This window comes from Rana temporaria, chromosome 5 (genome assembly GCF_905171775.1).
Source record: "Rana temporaria chromosome 5, aRanTem1.1, whole genome shotgun sequence".
NCBI lineage: Eukaryota > Metazoa > Chordata > Amphibia > Anura > Ranidae > Rana > Rana temporaria.
In genome coordinates, this window is record NC_053493.1 from 213,068,582 (window position 1) to 213,086,720 (window position 18,139).

Below are 18,139 nucleotides of genomic sequence, written 5' to 3' on the forward strand. Positions count from 1 at the left end.
GTAGAATTATAGGAAAAACTGTTTTGATAGAGTAAGGGAGAGTTATAACCCCTTTAAAGTTTATTTTTGTTGGGGAGATTTCTCTTCATGTCTCATAGGCAAAACAGGAAGTGAAAGGAAATTCCTGGGAATCTCTTGGTGACCCCCAGCTCACCAGAACTAGCGTCTCCATTGGAAGACTTCCTCTTGATTACTGTCAAAATTTAGGTTTTTGTTTTACTTTCATTTTCAATGAATTGGAGAGGGAGAATCTCCTAACCGGAAAAGGGGGGGTTTACAGACAGCAATAAAAACCTGGCAGATGTTCTAACCTATCTCCTTTAGTTATACCTTAAATGCAACACAAGTATATATAGAACGTGGAGTGGAAGGTGCCCTTTGATTGTGTGCTAGGGTGTGGCTGTTCTGTTCATGCATTGCTGAAATACATGTCATCACAAAGTGCTTGTACATGTCACAAAACACTGATGAGATAATGATTGTGGGAATGTTGATAGTAAACAAAGAGAGCAACTCATATAAAGCGTTCTGCACGTCCACATGGCAGGGCCATACCATGGAAGGGGCTTGACATGGAAACACAAATCAGAAATTCCAGCTGTCTTTAATTGTTGCTGTGTCTTACATATCTTACATATATTTAAAACATTTACTCTTTTTATTACACTGTACTGAGCTTATTTATTGCAATGCTGACCCAGTGAAAAAATACTGACAGAGCAGTCGAACAGAAGTCGACCGATAGATCAACTTCTATTCAGCCACAGTGGCCACACATGAATCGTACTAGGGCTGGTACCGGACAAATTTTGATTCATGTATGGCCAGCTTAAGAGGTGATCTCTTCAAACTAAAGGGATATCACCTTATAAGTCAGGAGGCATTTGGATTGGGCTGCCATTGCACCCCAGCAAACAGGAAATTGCTCCTTAACTTTTTTTTTTTTTTTTATAAAGCAGTGCATGGTAGAGCTTTGCAATATTTTGCAATGCAGGATTGATGCTTTAGTGTGTTGAGGTGTCATTAAAAAATATTGGCACTGCGACACATTCACAAGGTGTGCCACTACACATTGCAGCAACACAAAGGTCTGATCTTGGTGCGAGACGGTTGTCATCCTAACATGTTCACTCCATGGACCTCCTGTTCCTGTGGCAACAATTTTGGATTTTTCACTTTCTGAACCAGAGACAGTGGTCACCGGGACCAGTAGAGAGTGAATCCCCCTAGCAAGGACACGGACAATGATAAAAACTTGACAAAAGTTATAATCTTTCTTCAATCCATTAAAAAAATTGTTTTAATGCCCTTCTTCTCAGCAGTATATATTTACTTTACGCCTTGTTGCTACACTCAGCTCTGGGAGCAAAAAACAAAACTGGAACTTTAAACTGGGATTCTATCCTTGTATCAGATGACTGAATGCGGAAGCAGAGACACAGAAGGATGAGTATATGCTGCTAGGTGGGGCATTAAAATAAATATTGTTTGCTCTACATGGGCAAAGCACAGGTTTGGTTTAAGTTCATTTTAATTTGCTTAACTGTTATTTTGTTACCAACAACCTTAAGCAATGCAATGCAGTTGAGTCATGTGGTAGTAAAAGAGTGTTAAGAAAAACTGAAAACCTGTGCTGCAAAGACAGGGAGTGAATGTGCTGAAGCCAATAATTGCTGTCATGTGTCTACAGCCAATGGTTCAGTGTGATGAGCCAGGTCCATTCATCCACAGAACAGGAGATTCGGGAGATGCACGATGAGCAAGCAAATCCACAAAATGCTGTGGTAAGTGAAAATCCTTTCATTACTCAGCTGAGTTTATTTTTTAATCATTATATTAATCCTGCTAAGCCTATTTGCATTGCACTTGTATATCTGTCAGCTAGCTAGCAAAACTCCTCCGCAAATCTGGATTCACCTGAATGCAGTACATAAATTGTAACTTATTCTGAAAAAGAACATATCATCCTGTAGAGACTGTGTTTTATTTTATTTAAGAAAGTGATGGCATTTTAAAATGTATAAAACTTTCTGAAAGGCCATTAAGTCTAAAACATTTGTTCATACCAAACATCTAAAAGTTATCAATATGCATGTTTATATTGTGTAATTAGTTAGGTAGTCTTTGTAAAAGGTGATTGCCTTCAAGACGAGACAAGATGTTCGTATGGTAAATCACCTGTTTCTTAGAATTTGGGACACTGGGGTCTCCTAGCCAGAGTATCCTGCACTTTCCCCACCAACAAGTCTCCATTCTCTTGTTGTAGTGCCAGTGATACAACATACACAGTTCAGACCTAATAGCAACGCCCACACTACATGGAGGATTCTGGTAATTTAGTTGCAGAGGGCCAGATTCTCAAAAGAATTACGCCGTGTATCTACAGATACACCGGCGTAATTCGAAAATCCCGCCAGCGTATCATTGTTTTGTATTCTCAAAGATACGCCAGAATTAGGCTAGGATCCGACTGGTGTAAGTCACTTACACCGTCGGATCCTAAATGCAATACTACGCTGGTCGCTAGGTGGCTTTTACGTCGATTTCAGCGTTGCATATGCAAATGAGCCAAATACGCCAATTCCCGAATGTTTTTGCGCCGCTTCGCCGTAGTTTACGTTGTTTCCATAAGCGTAAGGTTACCCCTGCTATATGGGGGTAACCTTACGTCGGTCCGCCGTATGCCATGTTAAGTATGGCCGTCGGGACAGCGTCGGGTTTTTACGCCATTTACGTTGTTTACGTAACTCGTCGCGAATAGGGCTATGCGTTAATTACGTTCACGTCGCAACCAATGTATTTGCGGCGTACTACGGAGCATGCGCAGTGGCCTACCTTTAAGGCCCGCGCATGCGCAGTTCGTTCGGCACGGGGGCGCGCTTAATTTAAATACAAGCCGCCCCCTTTGATTTACGCGGGGATACGCCGGGCCATTTAGACTACGCCGCCGCAAATTACGGAGCAAGTGCTTGGAGAATACGGCACTTGCTCCAGTAAGTTGCGGCGGCGTAGTGTTAATGGCATACGCTACGCCCCGCTCATAGATACGCTGATCTACGAGAATCTGGCCCAGAGAGTTTACTGAAGGGGATTTATAAGAAGATGGTTTAATTTCCTGTCACCTCTCATCACTGAATTTAAATAAAATTATACCTTTTTATAGAATTGGCCATTTCAGGATGAGGAGGAAAATGGGTTGTTCATTCTGTCCTGTGGGTTTGGAAATATATGTTTAAATAGTATTAGCTCTTTTACATAAGCAAGATTACATTTGTGGGGTTTTGATTGTGTAAACAATGGGGTTGATTTACTAAAACTGGAGTGCAAAATATGGTGCAGCTCTGCATAGACACCAATAAGCTTCCATTTTTTTTTTTTTTTGTCAAAGCTTTATTGAATAAGCTGACGTTAGAAGCTGATCAGCTACCATGCACAGCTGCTCCAGATTTTACACTCTTCAGTTTTAGTAAATCAACCCCTATGTCTGCACACATCTGTCTCACTGATAATATTAAATCTTACTAAAATAATTCCAGTTACTATGTTTTATCATGTGATCTTGTGTCTAATTTTATATTTAAAGTTACATCTAGAGCCATATGGCCCAGCATATTTTGAACTTCATACACCCCCTCTTACATGTCACCCTTAATACACAATCCTTCCTTTGCCCAGTATACTCATAAAATGTACTATTTTAAATGTTGGCCAATGGTCCACAGTACAAATAGCAATACCCTACTCCCCTGTGCCCAGTATCCTGTTTTATGAATAATCTTGTTCTCTTTTCTTTGGTGACCCATATTCAAAATAAGGTTCCCCAAAGTGCCAAAATTACCACCTCTTTGCATTTTAGCGTGCGTGTGTGGACTTGCTTGAAAGAACGTCAAGAGACTCTGAGCTACCCAAAAGCAGAGTTCTACCTGGTGTGGCTTTCATCAGAATCCTCCATTGTGGCTGGAACTTAGTAACAAAAATGTTAGACAATTTTTTATTTATTTTTTGGTAAAGTTTAGTTGCAACTGCTCCAATTACAACCCTGCCCACCCCCCCACCCCCCTTCCCCGGTAGTCACCCTTCTTGTATGAAGTGTATAATGTCTGACAACAAAGGGCACAATTTGATATATACAATATGATTCAGTATTTACATGATATAAGGGAAATAAATAGATATTGTATTAACTAACACCTTTAAGGCCTCTTCATTAGATTAGGACCTACATGTAAATCTGATTCTAATGCCGCATACACACGCTCAGAATTTCCGACAACAAATGTTCTAAATTCCCACCGTGTGTAGGCCCCATCGGACATTTTCTGTCGGAATTTCCGACAACAAAAATTTGAGAGCTGGTACTCAAATTTCCCGACAACAAAATCTGTTCTCGGAAATTCCGATCGTGTGTAGACAATTTCGATGCACAAAATTCCACGCATGCTCTGAATCAAGTACGAGACGGAAGCACTCGGTCTGGTAAAACTAACGTTCATAATGGAGATAGCACATTCGTCACACTGTAACGGACTGAAAAGCACAAGGCTGAAAAGCGCGAATCGTCTCTCACCAAACTTCTACTAACACGACTGGTATTGAACTTCCCTTTAATAGTGCTGTCGTGCGTGTTGTACGTGACTGCATTCTTGGCGTTCGTAATTTCCGACAAAATTTGTGTGACCGTGTGTATGCAAGACAAATTTGAGCCAACATCCGTCGGAAAAAAATCCACGGTTTTGTTGTCGGAATGTCCGATCGTCTGTACGCGGCATTACAGTAATTATTTAGTTCCTATATATAATTATATAGTTCCTATGTTAGAAAAAAATTATATCAGCTAAACTTATTTATTTTGCTTAACTGGTGTAATACAGTATGTGACTGTTTAAACAAGTTGACAAAGCAAACTATTATGTTCTTTCTACAGGGCACATTGGATGTTGGAATGATTGATTCAGTCTGTGCTTCTGATAACCCTGACAGGTAAGCCTTAAGCATGCATCTTTGTCTACATTGGGCCCCAATTGCCAGAGAGATACTGTAATCCTTTTGATTAACTAGAGTTGCAAAACAAATATTATATAAACCATTAATATAGAATAAGCGGTTGTTTCATTCTAAAAGGGTTTTTAAATGGGTGGCTGGCCCTAGCGTGCTTTTACTGTGCTGTGTGGGTTTTACTATGATTACATATCTTTCTTGGGTTTATATACTCAATGCAATATAAATAACTGTAACATAAATGTTTTCCTAAATAACAATGAAATGTTATAAGATACTAAAAACAAGAAGCACTGCAGCACAGGTTTTGGCATTTCATCAAACAAAAGGTTTATCAATAAAAATGTATAGAATCCCACAAAAGTAAGACAATTCAGTGGAGGCTGGTGATGTTTTCGGATGGGGGGCGCTAGACCCTGCACTTCCTTTTCGACCCCTCACACTTCTCATAAGCCCCACCCCTTATAGAATCCACCCACTCCATTTCTTGTATTCCACCCAGGGCCTCTGATAGGCCAGTACAACTGGCCCTGTTGTACTGAGCCCAGCCAGCAGGGGGCCCGGGTGACCTGAACAGAAAATGAATGCATGCAAAAAATAAATAAAAAATTCCTCCAGCCATGACCGAACAACCCATATGCTGATGATGGCATTATGCCATCGGCGGCATGGGTGGCACTGTCTTCAGTACATTATGGCATTGGCGGCATGGGTGGCACTGTCTGCAGTGGTAAATATCACTTGAAGACAAACCTGCACTTTGTTTCAAAGGAAAGCTCTATTTGTGTGAACAAAATGATAAAAAAAATGTATTTTGGTACAGTGTAGCATGACTGCGGCTGCACAATTGTCATTCAAAGTGCGAGAGCATAGAAAGCTGAGAAGAAGGGGTGAAAGTGCCAAGTATTTAAGTAGTTAACCTCCTTAGCGGTAATTTTGAATGTGGCTCGGGGAAAAATGTCATTACCAAAAGTGGTAACCCCGAGCCACACTTGGGATCGCATTGCAGGATCCAGGCAAAGTATACATACAGTACACCGTAATCTTACAGATTACAGTAATGTATCAAATAATTACACATCCCCTTTGTCCCTAGTGGTTTGTCCAGTGCACTGCATGCAGTTTTACATTATAAATACTGTTCTTTCTGCCTGGAAACTGGAGATTGTCCATAGCAACCAAAAAGTGTCTTTTTACGTCAAAAGTGGTTGTAGATCAGCTAGAAAACAGCGATAATGAATTAGAATCACTTGCAGAATTGAGCGATAGCAATTTGTGGGGAAATTTGCCATCAAACTGAAAGTAATGACAGCGACAATTCTGCAACTGAGCAAAATTCGGTGTTTTTGATTTGATTACATTATTGAATAATTTTTATTATTATTATTTGTTATAATTATTTATAGTTATTTATTATATTATAATTTATGATTTTGTGTTTCAAACTTTATCATACCCGGGATGCCTACTAGACTCTTGTTTGGACAGATTTAAGAGAGTTATTCCTAAGAATTACAGGCCTACAATATAAAATGCCAAATTTCCATGCAAAACAATGTACTCCTTTGAACATCAAAAATCTGAAAGAATCATACCGCCAGGGAGGTTACTAAGCAATTATGAATAATTATTTCTAATCCTTTATATAGACCTAATGATTTTCTTGGAAAACAGAGATCAGGGCACAACAATGTACTGCATTAAAGTGGTTGTAAAAGCAGAAGACTTATTATCATAATGCATCCTATGCATTAAGACAAAAAAACCCTCTGTGTGCAGCAGTCCCCCTTAGCCTGCCTAATACTTACCTGAACCCCATCTCAGTCCAGCGATGTTGCACAAGAGACTCGGCTGTCCAGGACTCTCCCTCCTCATTGGCTGAGACAGCAGTGAGGCACCATTAGCTCCCGCTGCTGTCAATAAAAGGCAGTGAGCCAATGAGGAGAGAGAGGGGGCGGGGCCGAGCCACGACTCTGTGTCTGAATGGACACAGAGCAGCAACTTGGGTGCCCCCATACATAGCAAGCTGCTTAATGTGGTAGCACTTGGCAGGAGGGAGGGGCCAAGATCACCGGCTAGGGACCCAAAAGAGGAGGATCTGGGCTGCTCTGTGCAAAACCATTGCCCAGAGCAGGTGAGAATAACGTTTGTTATTTTGAAATAAAAAAACAAGACTTTAATATCACTTTAAACAAAAATACAATTTTATAGAGAAAAGATAACATACACTCAAAAGAGCCAGTGGTGTAAAGCGCCTAATGCTGTACAGTTTTAAAATATATTAGTAGTATTTGTATATTATATCAGCTAAAACCACACAACAAAAATTGTTCACTGGCATTCAGGCATGTTTTATTTTTATGTTAGATATGTGTGGAAGGTTTTTTCCTTGATTCTCTGTCAATTTTTCCAAAACCTCAGCACAGCTTTACTGTAAATAACATGAAAGTGAAATTTTTCCACTAATTTAAAATGAAACAAGACAAGTATTGATAATAATTTGAGCGTGAGTAATTGTTGTGCAAACATTACCCATGCCGCCTAACAGCTAAACACATTTCCGTTTTTTTTTTTTTGCTTTAAGACCAAACTCCTTTGTAATCATCACGGCAGACCGTGTTCTTCACTGTAACTCAGACACCCCAGAAGAAATGCATCACTGGATAACACTACTGCAGAGATCCAAGGGTGACACCCGAGTGGAAGGGCAGGAATTCATTGTCAGAGGTAAGGAAAATGTCTCTGCTGCTTTTCCATTAAATGTCTACTGCACAATATAGCTTCCACCATTAGAAAAACAGCATTTATTAACTATATAACTATATACCGTATTTTCCGGCGTATAAGACGACCCCCTAATTTTCCAGGAAAAATGTTGGTTTTGGGATATACTCACTGTATAAGACTACCCCCTTCTTACTAGTCTTTTTGGAAGCTGAGGGGTAGCCAGAACCGCTGACAGAAACAGGCTTTTTCAAATCTCACTGTGCCATTACATTACATGCCTCACTGTGCCATTACATTACATGCCCCCACTGTGCCATCACTTGCCCCCACTGTGCCATCACTTGCCCCCACTGTGCCATCACTTGCCCCCACTGTGCCATCACTTGCCCCCTCACTATGCCATCACTTGCCCCTCACTGTGCTATCACTTGCCCCTCACTGTACCATCACTTGCCCCTCACTGTACCATCACTTACCCCTCACTGTACCATCACTTGCCCCTCACTGTGCCATCACTTGCCCCTCACTGTACCATCACTTGCCCCTCACTGTGCCATCACTTTCCCCCACTGTGCCTGAACTTTCCCCCCAGTGCAATCACTGCAAACACTCACTTTTTTGCAGGCGGTGACAGTCTCCGTGCTGCGAGCGCGAGCGTCAATGATTTGAAAGCTGCGCCTTCTCCTCAGACTGTCCTGTGTTAGGCGGAACACAAATCTTCCCAGCAGCGCCTCTGCTCTGTGTTCCGCCTATCACGGATGTCTTCTCATCTCGTCCGAGGATGAGAAGGCATCTGTGATAGGAGGAACACAGAACAGAGGCGCGGCTGGGAAGATTTGTGTTCCGTCTATCACAGAACACTCTGAGGAGAAGGAGCGTCTTTTAAATCATTGACGCTGGCAGCACGGAGACCGTCCCCGGGGTATAAGACGACTCCCGACTTTGGATGCATGTTTTTGCATCCAGAAAGTCGTCTTATACACCGGAAAATACAGTAAGAGGAATGTCATGTGCTTTTAAATGTAGTGAGAAGATCAGCACAATGGATATGTTGGGAAAAGGGCACTTTTATGATCATCCATATATTATATAATGTTTATTATATTTTGTCATTTTGATTTTATCATATCAAATCGTATTTTTGGAAAATACTTTTGGATATACTGTTTAGCAAAAATACTAAATTTGTATTTGGTCTGAAAGGTTGGTTATACAAGGAAATGAAAAATAGCCCTAAGATGTCCTCTTTGAAACTGAAGAAGCGCTGGTTTGTTCTTACCCACAATTCCTTGGACTATTATAAGAACTCAGAGAAAAATGCCATGAAATTGGGGACCTTGGTTCTGAACAGCCTCTGCACTGTGGTACAGCCTGAAGAGAAGATTTTTAAGGAAACTGGTAAGATATGTTTAATTTATTTTCCTTTTCTCCTTAGTTCCACAGCTTACTGCCTTTAAAGCGGAACTTCAGTCATTTTTTCAACGTTCTATCTATTAAATCGTCTGCCCTTGTTGTTTTAACTTTGAATAGTAAAACTTTTTCTGCCAGTAAATACCTGTTTCTTGTCTGGTAAAAAAAAAAGCCTAGGCTTATGACGACATGCACAGATCTCTCTCTAACTATTTTGAGGGTTTGCCATGAATGGATTGGGGGAATGAGTCATAAGAGGGCCAATGAGAGCTGCAGAGATGGAGGTGTGTCTGTGTAAATCCAGGAAGTGAACAGGCAGTAGCTTCAGCTGCCCACAGTTAAAATGGTTGCAGCCAGACTCAGTGGAGGGGGATTTCTGCAGCATATTTGAGAAGTACAGGATCACAGTATATATACAATAATATGCAAAGTGGTTGGAGGGAAGCTTCAGAATGGCAAATATGTTTTTATAACAAATTATATGAGCAGACTAGAGTAGGAGGGGGTTAGTAGCTCTGTCAGGTATCCTGCTATCTGTGGCCCCATTGAAGAGAACGAAATCTCCAAAACAGGGAAATCGCACCAGAAAACCCCAAAAAGGGATTGGGATGGGCTACACTTTATGGAGCAGGACATGCTCAGCATGCTTACATGTGTAAACTTACATACATGGTAACTACTTTTTTTTGAATAACAGGATACTGGAATGTAATGGTGTATGGCCGCAAACACTGCTACCGTCTTTACACAAAACTGCTAAATGAAGCTACAAGGTGGTCCAGTGCTATTCAGAATGTCATAGACACTAAGGCACCTATTGACACTCCAACACAGCAACTTATACAGGACATTAAGGTAAGCAGGACATACATGACATTTGTTAGTGCACCTACTGTACAGTTAATTGAATGAAATAAAGTTAGCATTTTCCAGCTTATACACCAAGCATTGTATTTAGCACAATAAAACAATTGTTGTAAGACATTTGTATAAGCATGCATTTTAAATGATAAGTTGTTCAACTCTGTCTGGAAACCTACCCTTGTGTTTTTGTCAAACACAAGTCAACTGATGTTGTTAAAACGTACAACAAAGCATGTCAATGCGATTTACAATGTATGTCAGCACTCTTCAACAGGTGATGATATTCAGTGCAAAGTTGACATGCGTTTCCATAAATTGTAAAAAGCATCAGTTTAAAAAAAAATGACCAAAACAGTAAGACATGTTACTAGCCTAAATCTTGATTATCCAATCTTAATGACCTACATAAACGTATGCTCTGCTTTAAAATTAATATTGATTTTTTTTTTAAAGGAGAACTGTCTGAACCCTGAAGTTGTGGAGCAGATTTACAGAAGAAACCCAATACTGAGATATACACATCACCCTCTGCATTCTCCGTTATTACCCCTTCCCTATGGAGACATCAATTTAAGCTGTGAGTGATTATATATTTATTAATCCTATAGTGCAGGGGTCTCCAAACTGTGGCCCTGGGGCCGAATGCGGCTCTTTGCTTGCCTTTATCCGGCCCTTGGGGAAATGTTTTCTTCCAATGATACAAAACACTCTTCTTCCCTCTGATACCAATGAGAGGGCATTATTTGTTCCATTGACGTCAGTGATGGGGCACAATTAATCCCACTAACCCCAACCATAGGGGACTATTCCTCCCATTGACACCAATGATGGGGCTCTGTTCCTCAAACTGACACCAACAATGGGGCATTATTAATCCCACTGACACCAATGATCGGACACTATTCCTTCCACTGACACCAATGATGGGACACTATTCCTCCCACTGACACCAGCAATAGGGCGCTATTTCACACCCTAATACGAAAGATGCATTGTTTACTCCCACTGATGCCAGGATACTTTTTACTCCCGATGACCACAGTTCTGCCCTCCTAAATCCTGGAGGATATTAAACTTAAAATTGTATCTGTCAAATCGCATGACAAATTGCTTCAATTTGAAAGTGGGCTAGATCTCCAGATAACATAGGCAGGGAGATTTGCTGCTTTTACAGATGTACAAGTTGTTAGTGTGACATGGTTTTAGGGTTGTGTCACATCAGCAACTTTGTAGCAGAGATGTGTAGAGAGTCAATTTGTAGCTAGTTAAAGAGTGGCTGTGTACATGTTTACAGTGCTTGTCTATACAGCTACATTTGCTGGTGTGCAATGGTAATCAGCAGCTCCACTAGGTAACGCTAGTAGCTACATAAGCTTGTAATTCCTTAGCAAGCATTAAATGCTGGAAAAAGTTGTACAACTGAGGTACAAATTAATGGAATCACTATAACATGGACCTTTCATTGACTGCAATTAAAAAAAGAAAATCAAAGGATAGTAATTCTTTAACTGCTGACCTTAAGTAGCAGCTGATCATCTAACATGAACCCCTTCACTAGAACCTCAGTCAGCATTATAATTTTCTTAACTGATGGCATGGAGTAACTCGAGAAGGAATACCAGTATCTCAATTTATCCTGAAGGCCAGGACATAACTGCCATTAAATATTGAATTATCTTTATCATCTTGAGGACTCAGATCTCTTAAACTGCAGAAGTGTATGAAGCATTATGGAGCAATAAAACTTAACAAACTTGAAATATTAAATCAAACAGTATTATTTTTAAATCTACCAAATCAATGAACAAAGCAAAGAAACAGGATTACATTAATGCCGGTCTTTTCCTATACCTTTGCATTATGGGTAGATGCCCTTTTTGGGGTTTAAATGATCTTCATGTGCTCATACACCTGGATATATTACTTTCAAACATCCCCCTCCTAAAGAAGCTTTAGGCGAAACATACTAAAGTACATAAATCCTCCATAGCTAATAGTGGGACCAATATATCAACCACTGCTTTGTATACTATGGGGGCAGATTCACAGAGCAAGTACGCCGGCGTATCTACTGATACACCGGCGTACTTTCAAATTTCCCGCGTTGTATCTTTAGTTTGAATCCTCAAACCAAGATACGACGGCTTCTGGCTTTGATCCGACAGGCGTACGGCTTCAATACTTTGGCGCCCGCTGGGTGGAGTTTGCGTCGTTTTCTGCGTCTGGTATGCTAATTAGCTTTTTCCGTCGATCCACGAAGGTACGCGCGGCCGTCGCATTCTCTTACATCGTCGCTAGTCGGCTTTTCCTGGCTTATAGTTAAAGCTGCTATTTTGCGGCGTATAGATAGACTTGCCATGTTAAAGTATGGCCGTCGTTCCCACGTCGAATTTTTAATTATTTTTTTTGCGTAAGTCGTCCGTGAATAGGAAAGAACGTAACTCACGTCTAAGTTAAAATAATGACGTCGGTGCGTCATTTCGCGCAAAGCACGGCGGGAAATTTCAAAACGGAGCATGCGCAGTTCAATCGGCGCGGGGACGCGCTTCATTTAAATGAATCACGCCCCCTACCCGCCCAATTTAAAAAAACGCGCCGAGAGATACACTACGCCGCCGTAACTTCCAGCGCAAAATCTTCCTGGATTCGACTTAGAGCCAGGTAAGATACGGCGGTGTAGCGTATCTCTGATACCCTGCGCCTAATTCTATGTGAATCTGGCCCTATGTGTATATTTTTCTATAATGCTGTGGATGGGGTTCTGAGGGGTCTGTTCATAGAGGCCACATATTTTGTATATTGTTTTTAATAATTGTTATGTATTTTCTGCATTTTTTAATTGTACCAGAATGTTTAGTGGTTGATCCTTCATAAAACGTTGACTTCCACAAGCCACATCCAAAGCACTTAGAAAAAAATGTGGACTATATTAATCCAACCCAACATAAACAACCAGACTTTACAGGCTCAGCATGGGAACAGTATTGTAGATCTCTTGAGAAGGTCAAAGCATTTTGCCAATTGTTGGCTTTCTCAGGACCCAATAGGAAGAGGTAGTATCGATGGGCGTAATGGGACAAGGGGTATCCAAAATTGGCCCTAGGGGAGGGCACAGGGGCATCAGAGCCACCAGACAGGACATATGCAGGACGGCATAGCAGTGTAGAAAGTTAGGATGGTATAGCAGGTGAATTAAATTGAAGTACATAGAGACCAAAAAATAGCCAAGAAGCACCAATATTCCTATATTCAAGCAATACATAGAACAAGTATTTGTACCCAACGCATGTCAATACCGCAGCATCAAACACAAAAAAAGGAGTACCTAGATACCAAATGCTGGAAGAATGTTCCCACACTGAATCAAGGATTATAAAGCCCAGTGCATCATCCTGCTGTCACGCCATGCTGCCACAACCGCCGCCTAAAATTTGTTATGTTTTATAAATATTTTTCGGCCCCCATGCTGAGCCAGTAAAGCCCGGTTGTTTTTTATGTTGGGCTTGATTAATCTAGTCCACATTTTCTTCTCGTATTTTATTTATTTTTGTGTATGCATTGTCTATTTCTTCGAGAGATAGTCCAGCTTAAAAGTCCCCTAGAATTTGCCTTTTTTTGGTCCTGAGGGACATGGATGTTCTTTTCTACCATTTTTGGTGTGGTAGTAATGATTACTATACCCCTGGCATTGTAGTATTTGTCAGAGTTTTTCAACATCAGCTGATTTTTGGATTCTGGGGTTTTGACGTAAATTCAAAGTACTTTCACCACCCAGCATAGGGTAAACTGTGGTTTAGTAGTCAGTAAAAAATACATAAATAAATATATATATTATTTGTTAGTGCTGCTATACACATTTTCTCTATAACTGTAATATAAGCTTCTCATATGTCTTCTCAGTTTTTAGCTGAGGAGGCACTTTGGATTTTGTTTAGCATCAGGAAGACTGTGCTAAGCATACAGTGTCAATATCTGTGATGACAAGGATGATCAGAGTCTCTGAATACAATACATCTACAGTGGGGGGAGATAAGGGGGGGCAAAGGAGATCTATGACTAAAGACAGCTCAGGGTCAGGACTAAAGATTCAGTATTGGATCTATTTTATCTTTACATGCACATTGATTTATTATGTTTAGGTTGCTTCAACAAACTCCCCAATATAATATTATCTTTTAATGTTATGTTACAGTGCTAAAGGACAAAGGCTACACCACCCTCCAGGATGAAGCCATCAAGATTTTCAATTCTTTGCAGCAGCTGGAATCTCTCTCTGATCCTGTCCCGATAATTCAAGGCATTCTGCAGACAGGCCATGATCTGCGACCACTAAGAGATGAACTGTACTGCCAGCTTATCAAACAAACGAATAGAGCTCTACACCCTGGCAGCACTGGGAACCTGTACCACTGGCAGATACTCACTTGCCTGAGCTGCACATTCCCACCCAGCCGCAGCATACTCAAGTATCTCAAGTTTCATCTGAAGAGGTGAGGTATAGTGAAAGACAATAAACCTACTCTGACCAGGGCCGGCCTTAGGCCTTTAGGCGCCCTGTGCGAGAAAGCTTTACAGCGCCCCCTGATGACCACGCCCCTCGGTAACCACGCCCCTTAGTAACCACACCCCTCGGTAGCCACACCCATTTCTCCAATACCAGCTCCATTTAAAGCCTTCCATTCCGTTAAGTTCCCAAAAAAAAGATTACAAGCTATAATAACGCCACATATACTGCAAATCACACGGTATAATAACGCCACATATAAAGTAAATCACATGGTATAATAACACTACCTGTAAATTTACTATCAAATATCAAACATAATTACAATAAAGTATTTTTTAACTTTTGTATTTACTGTTCCTTTAAGAAACACCCTATTTAAAAAAGAAAATACAAAAACAGGCATTAAGCAGTACACTGCATTTATAAAAAAATAATTTACTTACAGAAAAAAGTTTTTACATCTGCTGCCTGCTTCTGTGGATTCTTGCCCTCCTTTGTCTTCTCAGTGCGCATGGCATATGAGCTCCTCATAGCAAGGCAAGGACAGCCGCCCACGCTGTCATTCCTGCAGAATCCGCCTGTGGCCTGCCAGGTGTACCTAGAGCATTTGGCACCCGGGGCGGATCCTATATCTGCCCCCCCCCCCGTAAAATGTAAAAACACCCCACTGTGCCCCCTGCATCCTTCAATATCTCTGTCACTACTGTGTACCCCCTCTCCACAACTGCACCTCTGGACCCCTTTACATTACACAGCACCCTGCATCACTGGCCCCCTTTACATTACACAGCACCTCTGGACCCCTTTACATTACACAGTACCCTGCACCTCTGGACCCCTTTACATTACACAGCACCCTGCATCACTGGCCCCCTTTACATTACACAGCACCTCTGGACCCCTTTACATTACACAGTACCCTGCACCTCTGGACCCCTTTACATTACACATCACTCTGGACCCCTTTACATTACACAGCACCCTGCACCTCTGGACCCCTTTACATTACACATCACTCTGGACCCCTTTACATTACACAGCACCCTGCACCTCTGTACCCCTTTACATTACACATCACTCTGGACCCCTTTACATTATACATCACCCTGCACCTCTGGGCCCCTTTACATTACACAGCACCCTGCACCTCTGGGCCCCTTTACATTACACATCACTCTGGACCCCTTTACATTACACATCACTCTGGGCCCCTTTACATTACACAGCACCCTGCACCTCTGGGCCCCTTTACATTACACAGCACCCTGCACCTCTGGGCCCCTTTACATTACACAGCACCCTGCTCCTCTGGGCCCCTTTACATTACACAGCACCTCTGGAACCCTTTACATTACACAGCACCTCTGGACCCCTTTACATTACACATCACCCTGCACCTATGGACCACTTTACATTACACATCACCCTGCACCTCTGGACCCCTTTACATTACACAGCACCCTGCACCTCTGGGCCCCTTTACATTACACAGCACTCTGCATCTCTGGACCCCTTTACATTACACAGCACCCTGCATCTCTGGACCCCTTTACATTACACAGCACCCTGCATCTCTGGACTCCGTTACATTACACAGCACCCTGCACCTCTGGACCCATTTACACTACACAGCACCTTGCACCACTGGGCCCCTTACATTACACAGCACCCCACAGCTCTGGACCCCTTTACATTACACAGCACCCTGCACCTCTGGACTCCATTACACTACACAGCACCTTGCACCACTGGGCCCCTTATATTCCACAGCACCCTGCACCTCTGGGCCCCTTTACATTACACAGCACCCTGCACCATTGGACCCCTTTACATTACACAGCACCCTGCACCTCTGGACCCCGTTACATTACACAGCACCCTGCACCTATGGACCCCTTTACACTACACAGCACCTTGCACCACTGGGCCCCTTACATTACTAAGCAACCCCACAGCTCTGGACCCCTTTACATTACACAGCACCCTACATCACTGGACCCTTTTACATTACACTGCACCCTGCACCACTGGACCCCTTTTACATTACACAGCCCCGGACACCTGTATGTTACACAGACACCCCCTAACAGTTCTGGACCCCCTGCATGTTACGCAAACCCCTGTACAGTGCATACCCCTCCCCCTACAATACAGATCTCTCCTTACAATACAGAACCCCCTCTACAATACAGATTCACCCCTACAATAGACCACCCCTACAGTGCAGACCCCCTACAATAAATAACCCCCCCCACAATACAGAACCCCACTACAATAAAGAACCCCCCTCACAATACAGAAAACACCCCCCCCCTACAATACAGATCAACCCCTACAGTGCAGACCCCCCCTACAATAAAGACCCCCCCCACACACACACAATACAGAAAACACCCCCCCCCCCCTACAAAACAGATAAACCCCTACAGTGCAGAGTGACCCCCCTACAATAAAGAACCCCCCACCCCACAATACAGATAGAACACACACACCCCCCGCCCCCCCCCCCCCTTCAGACCTGTAAAGCAAGCAGGCTCAGATAACCTGCTTGCCGCGTGCTGCACACACAGCACAGTACAGGCAAGGGGGAGGCTGCTTCACTGCTCGGCTGCGTGACTGAGACAGTCACAGACAGCCGAGACTCAGACCCGCGGAGCTGCCTAAGCAGAAGGGGGATCACTGCGGCCAGGTCCCGGGTGTGCCGACGGCTCGCTGGGATGCGGCTTGCACGGCACCCCCCCCTGCAAAGCCAGGCACCCGGCACCACGCCATCCCACCCAGCAAGGTCCTCTTCCGTCGCGGGGGGGGGCGCCGGCCTGACGCCCCCCGCCCACTACTTAATACATGGGCGAATTAAAGAATCTGTGCGGTCGCCAGGCGCCCATGTTGCTATGGCGCCCCGTGCGATCGCACTCTCCGCACACCGCAAAGGCCGGCCCTGACTCTGACAGTAAACCACAGTAGTACCATTGCAGTAAATTGCAGCTTGGTTTAGGGTTATTTTTATCGACCTAACATATTTGATGACCCTTAAACTTAGTATTAAGACGATGCATCCAGCAATGTATATGGCCATTAGGTAACTTTTTCTACCCATGAAACATTTCCAAAGTAATCAAATGTCAGAATAGAAATATGGCAGCTGCCATTAACTGTCTTGTTCTGAAGGGTGCAAACTCTGGGGATCTTACCATCATCCTTGCTTCAATATTTACAGAATCACTGACTTGGGACAAGCATTTAGCCAGTGGATTGTAAGGACATCTACCTGCAATGCTTGTTCCGGGTCAGTGATTCACTGGGTGAAGCGATAATGAGGATGGCAGCCCCAGAGCTTGTGTCTTCATAAAGTAGTGAGCAATGGCACATGCTGTATTCCTCTCCCTACAAGTTCCCTTAAAGAAAAAGTACAGCCAAAGCTCATTTGGCTGAACTTCTTTTATGGATCACAGGAGTGCAGTCCGTTCTGTACTCCTGTGACCCGTTTTCAGCAGACAACGGTCTGAAGCCTTCTGTCAGCTGACTTCACAGAGCCGGTCTAGGCTCAGGAAAGATCGTGACCATATGGTCGGGATCCACACACGTGCCTGGACCTGCACCTGGCTCAGCCCCTCAGTGAGCTGCTGAGAGCCT

General features: G+C 42.8%; 1 protein-coding gene across 1 annotated transcript in view; it reads left to right on the top strand.

Moving 5' to 3' along the window:
* The window catches only part of LOC120940588 (unconventional myosin-X-like), a 287,319-nt gene that overhangs the window by 256,648 nt on the left and 12,532 nt on the right, over positions 1-18,139 (top strand). Inside the window, exons 29-35 of the mRNA XM_040353535.1 lie at positions 1,691-1,784; positions 4,925-4,980; positions 7,583-7,725; positions 8,929-9,123; positions 9,833-9,990; positions 10,453-10,576; positions 14,192-14,489. Of these exons, the coding sequence (XP_040209469.1) occupies positions 1,691-1,784; positions 4,925-4,980; positions 7,583-7,725; positions 8,929-9,123; positions 9,833-9,990; positions 10,453-10,576; positions 14,192-14,489 (1,068 nt within the window). The remainder of the gene's footprint in view (positions 1-1,690; positions 1,785-4,924; positions 4,981-7,582; positions 7,726-8,928; positions 9,124-9,832; positions 9,991-10,452; positions 10,577-14,191; positions 14,490-18,139) is intronic.